Below are 8,532 nucleotides of genomic sequence, written 5' to 3' on the forward strand. Positions count from 1 at the left end.
GAGTGTAATGGCGCCATCTTGGCTCACTGCAACCTCTGCTTCCCAGGTTCCAGTTCTCCTGCCTCAGCCTCACGAGTAGCTGGGATTCCAGGCACTTGCCACCATGCCTGGCTAATTTTTGTGTCTTTAGTAAAGACAGAGTTTTACCATGTTGTCCAGGCTGGTCTCAGATTCCTTACCTCAAGTGATCTGCCCACCTTGGCCTCTCAAAGTGCTGGGATTACAGGCGTGAGCCACCGTACCCAGCCCATTTTTGTTTGTTTTTTGTCCACACATTGTGATGTTCAGTTTCTTCACCCTGAATTGGAAGTGCCTAAGCTTGTTTTAAGATTTCTTAGTACTCTGCTTTCCTTTAAGATCTTTATGAATTGTCATAAAATAACAGGTTAAATGAAATAGTAATATATTATTATTTAATATAACTTAATTTTAATAGTATTAAATATTATTTAATATGATTTGATTTACCCATTTTAAGAAGATTTAATTATTTGCTTCATGTTTCCCCCTAGAATTGACCTTTGGTGGAGTTAAACACCTTCGGGGAAAAACATAAAAAGGAGGGTTTACACGTTGGGCAAAAATTTGAAAGAACTATTATTATTTAAGGGTTTAAAAATTTCCTGTCTCTCACATTTTCAATATCCTAGAAGTGAGAAGCCATTTCCTTTTTCAGTTCAAATGTACAAGTTAGGCTCTTATTTAAATTAATAGAACCTTTTAACCAAAATGTCTGCTCATTTAAAAAATGGCTGGCTGGGTGCAGTGGCTCATCCCTCTAATCCCAGCACTTTGGGAGATCAAGGCGGTGGATCACTTGAGGTTAGGATTTCGAGACCAGCCTGGCCAACATGGTGAAACTCCATCTCTACTAAAATACAAAAATTATCTGAGTGTGGAGGCGCATGCCTGTAATACCAGCTACTCAGGAGGCTGAGGCAGGAGAATCTCTTGAATCCAGGAAGTGGAGGTTGCAGTGAGCCAAGATCACACCACTGCACTCCAGCCTGGGCGGCAGAGTGAGACTCCATCTCAAAAAAAAAAAAAAAAAAAATGCCTGAGTGTTACAGCTCTTTTAGAATTTTTCTAGCAGGCTTTCTGGTCTTTACCGGAAAGCCTATTGAGAAATTTATATTAAAAAGAAAAAGAAAAAAGAAAATATGCCTGCCACAATTAATGTAGTCTTTTACACTTGATCTTAGCCAAAGCCTGAGAAGCAATAATGTAGTCTTCTAAAATGTTTATTTCTGTTACTGTTCTTTGTAATAATATAAAAACTTTGAAGAGTTCTTATCAAATATTTATGAATAGTCTGTAGTCTCTGGTATATTACTACATAGATGGGTTATATACTTATTTGTTTTAAATACTATTTAATTTGCTAGTTTATTTGCTGTAATAATTTTCTTCATGGTGGCACATTTAAGACAATCCTGTTATGGCTTTAAGTAGAGCCTGTTTTAATTAGTAAACCTATAGCATCAACTATAAATTGTATTCTGAGCAATGAAAACTCAGATGTCTCTTTGTCATTATGTGGATATTTTCATTTCTAGGGATGCTTGGAGTTCACTGGGTGATATGACCAAAGAGGAAGCCATGATTGCATATGTTGAAGAAATGAAAAAGGTAGGGAAAATAATTCACAGGTAAAATGAAAATTCAGAGCAGCTCTAATTTAATTCGGTTATCAGACAAATTAGCTGCTTTGCTTTAAGGAGACTGTAGTATGTTATACAATAGAATCTAGATTATTGGGTTTATTAGGACTCTTCTGCTTCATTAAAGTTCATCTTAAGATAAGTGTTTTTTTCCTTAAGATATATAACACTGTGATGATGTGATGTTTTGTTTTTGTTTTGAGATGGAGTCTTGCTCTGTAGCCCTGGCTGGAGTGCAGTGGCGTGACCTTGGCTCGCTGCAACCTACACCTTTCAGATTCAAGCGATTCTCCTGCCACAGCCTCCCAAGTAGCTGGGACTACAGGTGTGCACCACTACGCCCAGCTAATTTTTGTATTTTTAGTAGAAATGTGGTTTTTCCATGTTGGCCAGGCTGGTCTCAAACTTCTGACCTCAAGTGATCCACGTGCCTCAGCATCCCAAAGTGCTGGGATTACAGGCATGAGCCACTGCGCCTAGCCTGTTTTTTGATTTTTAATCTCCCCTATCTTTCTCTATAGTCAACTTCTTAAGAAGTGTAGAAATAGTAATCTTTGAAAATATTGAAGTCTCTTACTCAGGAGTCTAGGAAGTAGCTGGACTCTCTTGAAAGTATTTCTGCTTTGGAACTTTTTACTTAGTTCAATAATGTTCTCATGACAGTTTTCACTCATAAGTTGAGGTAGGTATTCTCATCACTGGAATTCTGTAAGAAGTCACATTTTTATGTGAGTACATAGATCCTTCAGAAGCATAATAAGGTAAGTTTTTTTCTGTGAGTACATAGATCCTTCAGAAGCATAGTAAGATAAGTTTTCAGGTTCTCTGCTAACTAGTAAGCAGGTACGTTCATTTTAACTAGCTCTTGTAAGTGTGTCAAAGGCATTCTTTTGAGGAGCAAGTATATGAAGAAATCATGAATTTTAAAGATGATCATAGAGACTTTTTTTTTTTTTTATTTTTTGAGATGCAGTCTCGCTCTGTTGCCTGGGCTAGAGTGCAGTGGCATGATCTTGGCTGACTGCAACCTCCGCCTCCTGGGTTCAAGAGATTCTTTTGCCTAAGCCTCCCAAGTAGCTGGGATTACAGGTGCACGCCACCACACCAGGCTAATTTTTGTATTGTTAGTACAGGTGGGATTTCACGACGTTGGCCAGACTGATCTCAAACTCCAGACCTCAGGTGATCCACCCGCCTTGGCCTCCCAAAGTGCTGGGATTATGGGCATTAGCCACCATGCCCAGCTGAGACTTTTTATAAAGAACCATTTTTATGTTAGACATGGGTCAGAGGTTGTGAAATCTAAGTTTGATAATTTTAAATAAATTATCTTTGAACATAAAGAAAATCTGTAAAAAAGAATAGTTTTTTTGCCATATGATTTGATGGTATTAATCTCGGTAGTAATTTTTATTTGTTATTACTAGATTTAGACTAGTTTTTTGTTGTTTTTTTTTAAAATTTCTTCTACACTGCTTATAGTCTTGCCCTTTGTTACCTTCTTGCAGTTTTTATTTGGTAGACTTTGTAACAAAGGGCAGAGTTTAGTTCTTTTGGCTATTAACTATGTCAATAACACAATAACAGATAGGCCTTTCAAAAGCAGAGAAAGAAAGATAATCGAAAGCCTTTTGGTTTCATAACTATTTCTTTTTTTTTTTTTTACCTTAAATTTCTTTATAATTTTTAGGACATGCTTCTATAATGTAAAGTTGAATTGACACATTAAGTAAAATTTACCCATTTTTCCTATTCAATTGTGTTAATTAATGGTATAGCCACATTTTAAAGTTGGAGGACGAGGAAGCAATGTGTATTCTGCCTTTTTCCCTAAGAAAGATTAAAACTATATTGCTGCTAAAATACCTGTAACTCATTCTTTAATTAAAATAATTTACTCTTTTCATTCAGACTTTAAAAATTTCATTGCATATTGTGAATATGGCAAAGTTTACAGTGCAGTTTTAGAGGTAAACCTAAAAATATCAAGATACCCATAAATTGAAAATTTGATTACTCTTTTGAATTATTTTTAGAGTTTAGCTTTATGACTATCAGTCAATAAAATTGCATGTTTCTAAATAATCTTGTGGGATAGTATATTATCCCAAAGATTTGATTATTGAATTTGGGACTTATTCTAATTTTAATAATTTACTAATTGAAGCACTTGTTAAATTATCTCCTTAAATATAGTCTTTGTCATTTTTTTTTTTTTTTTTTGAGACAGGGTCTGGTTCTGTTGCCCAGGTTGATGTGCAGTGGTGCATGCCTCAGCCTCCCAAGTAACTGGGATTACAGGGGCATGCCATCACGCCCAGCTAATTTTTAGTAATTTTAGTAGAGATGGGGTTTCACTGTGTTGGCCAGGCTGGTCTCAAACTCCTGACCTCAGGTGATAAACTCGCCTCGGCCTCCCAAAGTGCTGGGATGACAGGCATGAGCCACCGTGTGCCTGGTCTGTCACTGTCATTATTCTTTAGAATATAAATCTCATTTTATGTCTTTGCAATCAGAGGTTTCAGCAATCTTATTAATTTAACTTATATTTTATAATGAATGATGTTTTGTAGAAAGTGACTTTGCATAATTTTTAAGTTGCCCCATAAAATATCACTGAGACAGTTGATTGAATAAAAAATTCTTTTAATGCCGGGCATGGTGGCTCATGCCTGCAATCCCAGAACTTTGGGAAGCCGAGGCGGGCAGATCACCTGAGGTCAGGAGTTTGAGAACAGTCTGGCCAATATGACGAAACCCCGTCTCTACTAAAACTACAAAAAAATTAGCCTGGTGTGGTGGCATGTACCTGTAGTCCCAGCTACTTGGGAGGCTGAGGCAGGAGAATCACTTCAACCAGGGAGGCAGAGGTTGCAGTGAGCCGAGATTGCACCACTGCACTGCAGCCTGGGTGACAGAGCAAGAATCTCTCTCTCAAAAAAAAAAAACAAAACAAAACAAAAAACAACTATTTTAGCATAATAGAATTATGTTTTGTAGAAAATTGCTTTTCATAATTGATAAAGTGTCCCATAAAATGTCACTGAAAAGCTTGATAGAATAAAACATTATTTTAATATAACATAATAGGATTTTAGCTTTGAGGGAAAGTAATGTGGTTTGAGGGGTGGGAGAGATGCATGTTTAATTCAATAAGGTTTATTTATAGATGTATAAAATTCTCTTTTTTTGAGGCAGAGTCTCTCATTGTTGCCTGGGCTAGAGTGTAATGGCGCCATCTTGGCTCACTGCAACCTCTGCCTCCTCGGTTCATGCCATTCTCCTGCCTCAGCCTCCCGAGTAGCTGGGATTACAGGTGCAAACCACCACACCTGGCTAATCTTTTGTATTTTTAGTAGAGATGGGATTTCACTGTGTTGGCCAGACTGATCTCAAACTCCTGACTCCGTGATCTTCCCACTTCGGCCTCCCAAAGTGCTGGAATTATAGGCATGAGCCACCACGCCTGGCCAAAATTCTATTTTTTTTTTTTTTTGTACATATTTAGGCTATCTTCTGGGGATTTCCAGAGTATTCAGCTAACATTTGAATAATGTACCTTATGTCTGTTGAATTTAAAAAGAGATGGGTATCCTCAACCCTGGCTGCACATTAGAATCACTAGGGGATCTTGTGAAAAAATACAAATGCCCCAGGATGACCCCAGACTAATTATTTCAGGATTTCTAAGAGATTGGGATAATCGCTGTAATACAGGGAGGATTAGAGGATGGTCCCATTAAAGATGGAATCTCGGCCGGGTGCGGTGGCTCAAGCCTGTAATCCCAGCACTTTGGGAGGCTGAGACAGGCAGATCAACTGAGGTCAGGAGTTCGAGACCAGCCTGGCCAACATGGTGAAACTCCATCTCTACTAAAATACAAAAATTTAGCTGGGTGTGATGGCAGGCACTTGTAATCTCAGCTACTAGAGAGGCTGAGACAGAAGAATCACTTGAATCGAGGTGGAGGTTGCAGTGAGCCAAGATCACGCCATTGCACTCCAGCCTGAGCAACAGAGTGAGACTCTATCTCAGAAAAGAAAGAGAAAGAGAGAGAAAAAAAGAAAGGAAGGAAAGAAAGGGAAGGGAAGGGAAAAAGGAAAAGGGAAGGAAAGGAAGGAAACAAGGAACCTGAAAGTTGCCATGGCTGAGGGTCTAGTCCAAGGGAGGAAGGGAGGAAGGGAGGGAAGGGAGGGAAGGGAGGAAAAGGAGGGAAGGAAGGAAACAAGGAACCTGAAAGTTACCATGGCTGAGGGTCTAGTCCATAGCTCAACAACTCTAGAACACCAAGAACACCTACTCTCTGAGTACTGAGGGTTGGCTTTTGTTTTAAGGTTTCACTCGTGGTAAACATCTTTTGCACATTGAGGGGGAAAACCAATGCTAGTTTCTTAGAGTGAGTGATAGGCTTCAGGACTGATATCTAGGTCACTCTTCAAAAGGCTTAAAAGCGCTTGGGAGACTGAATTAATGATTCTGTTGTACAGAGAGTAGAGCGTTGGGATTTGGATGGCTTTAAGAGATGTGGTCATTTTGGACCAAAAAAGCCTGAGAAATTTAGTCTTCGCTTTCTTAGAGTATATTTACACCTTTCCAGTATATTTTCATCATCTGGAAATGATGTTTCTCACTGAGGAAAAGTGCTGGATAGACCTAGAAGAATTATTGTGCTTTGGATGCTGCTTTTCTGGTGTCCATGCAGCTTACCAGATATTTCTGTCAAAACATTCTTCATTTGCTTGGGTTATAATATATTAAGTTAGCATAGTTAACTTGTAACTTTAGACCAGGGATGTCCAATCTTTTGGCTTCTGTGAGCCACACTGGAAGAATTGTTTTAGGCCACACATAAAATACACGGATACTAATGATAGCTGGTGAACTAAAAAAAAAATAAAAGCAAAAAAAATCATAATGTTTTAAGAAAGTTTATGAATTTGGACCAGGCGCAGTGGCTCACGCTGGTAATCCTAGCACTTTCGGAGGCCGAGGTGGGTGGATCTCTTGAGGTCAGGAGTTCAGACCAGCCTGGGTAACATGGTGAGACCCTGTCTCTACTAAAAATACAAAAAGTTAGCCGATCATGGTGGTGTATGCCTGTAGTCTCAGCTACTCGGGCAGCTGAGATAGGAGAATTGTTTGAACCCCAGAGGCAGACGCTGCAGTGAGCCAAGATCGTGCCACTGTACTCCAGCCTGTGCGACAGAGTGAGACACTGTCTCTATAAGTGCGACAGAGTGAGACACTGTCTCTATAAAAGAAAAAAAGAAAAAAAAAGTTTACGAATTTGTGTTGGGTATTTAAAGCCATCTTGGGCCACATGTGGCCTGAGGACTGCAGATTGGACAAGACTGGTTTAGATAACATCTTCTCTGAGGGTAGGTAGTAGTTACCTAGACTGAGATTTGTCTGTGTCTGCTTGTGTGTGTATGTGTGGTCTGTATCTCATGTGGGTACATGTGCACCATTTCTTGTATTTCAGCATTGGTGTAAGGGAGATAATTTTGCAAATGGCTGAGATCATTCTTGGTTTGTGTATGTTTAAAGTTTCTTCCTCAGAGAATAACCTCTTCAAAAGGGTGGAGACAAGGGCTGAGAAACTTCCTCTTGGGTACTGGGTGACTGGATCAATAGAAGCCCAAACTTCAGCATCACACAGTATACCCTTTTAACAAACCTGCACATATACCCTCTGAATCTAAAAGAAAAAGAAAAACCAAAGAGAGTAACCTCATCAATTTTGGATGTGTCTTGCTTTGGCTACTGTGTCTTCACTATATTAACTACTGACATTCTGGTTTGTTGACAGAATGATTACTCAGTTGATACTTGCTTAGTGCCAATGGATACTCCTTTTATTTCGTGCTGACATTTCAAGTCCACAGTTTACTCTTTTACCCTATGGGGCGTGAGAAACCCAGATGCTGAATTTAGTAGCCTTAAAAATAAGGATGAAGTTAAGAAAGAGATCTTTTAACAAGCCTTGAGAAATAGAGATGTTGCTTGCTTGTCAGGATGTGGTATGTGATTGGCTTACTAGATTCTGCTAACTGAAGTCTTGATATTACAGCAGTGTGGGATGGTGTAAAGGGTGCTGATTTATGTTTGAATTATTTCTCTGCCATTTGTTAGTTGTGACTTGGTCACATTAAAGTAAACATTTCTCCTGGTTTGAATCTGATTCTCAGAATTATTATTATAATTCAAATATGTTACATCAGATATTTATAATAAACAATAAAACATTCCTCCACATGGCCCTAGCCTCATAACAAATGTTTCCTTTAGCAAAAAGCAATTTTGTGATTAAAGCATTCCTTTCACAGTACATTCAGAGGAGCAACAATCAGATAATTTACTCCAAGCTGTAAAATTAAATTATAATCACTAGAACCAGTTATTGTTAACATAGTTCATTCTGTGTAATCTCTCTCAACGACCTCCTCCTACACGTACGACACAGTGGGGAATGGTGTTGATGAGCATGTCTCAGATCAAAATCCTATCAGAGTTGCTGACTACCATAGACCACCGATGATCCATCTTATATCTGGTTTAGAAATAAAAGCATGTTGTCTGAACAATACTTTTAGGGTTTTGGCCAGGCACGGTGGCTAACACCTATAACCCTAGCACTTGGGGAGGCCAAGGTAGGTGAATCACTTACGAAGGTGTCTGAAATTGCTTGAAGGTGAGAATTGCTTGAACCCGGAAGGTGGAAGTTGCAGTGAGCTGAGATCGTACTGCTGCACTACAGCCTGGGTGATGATGGAGTGAGACTCTGTCTCCAAAAAAAAAGGAAAGAAAGAAAGAAAGGGAGAGGGGGAGCGAAGGAGCCAGTTCTGGTATCTTTTTTTTTTTTTTTTTTTT

General features: G+C 38.9%; 1 protein-coding gene across 7 annotated transcripts in view; it reads left to right on the top strand.

The window, feature by feature from the left end:
* ACBD5 (acyl-CoA binding domain containing 5) overlaps positions 1-8,532 on the top strand; it is a 55,077-nt gene that overhangs the window by 9,015 nt on the left and 37,530 nt on the right. For all 7 annotated transcript variants that reach the window (XM_011949234.1, XM_011949236.1, XM_011949237.1 and 4 more), the window contains one exon: positions 1,557-1,629. In XM_011949234.1, the coding sequence (XP_011804624.1) occupies positions 1,557-1,629 (73 nt within the window). The remainder of the gene's footprint in view (positions 1-1,556; positions 1,630-8,532) is intronic.

Source organism: Colobus angolensis, unplaced genomic scaffold (genome assembly GCF_000951035.1).
Source record: "Colobus angolensis palliatus isolate OR3802 unplaced genomic scaffold, Cang.pa_1.0 Scaffold293, whole genome shotgun sequence".
NCBI lineage: Eukaryota > Metazoa > Chordata > Mammalia > Primates > Cercopithecidae > Colobus > Colobus angolensis.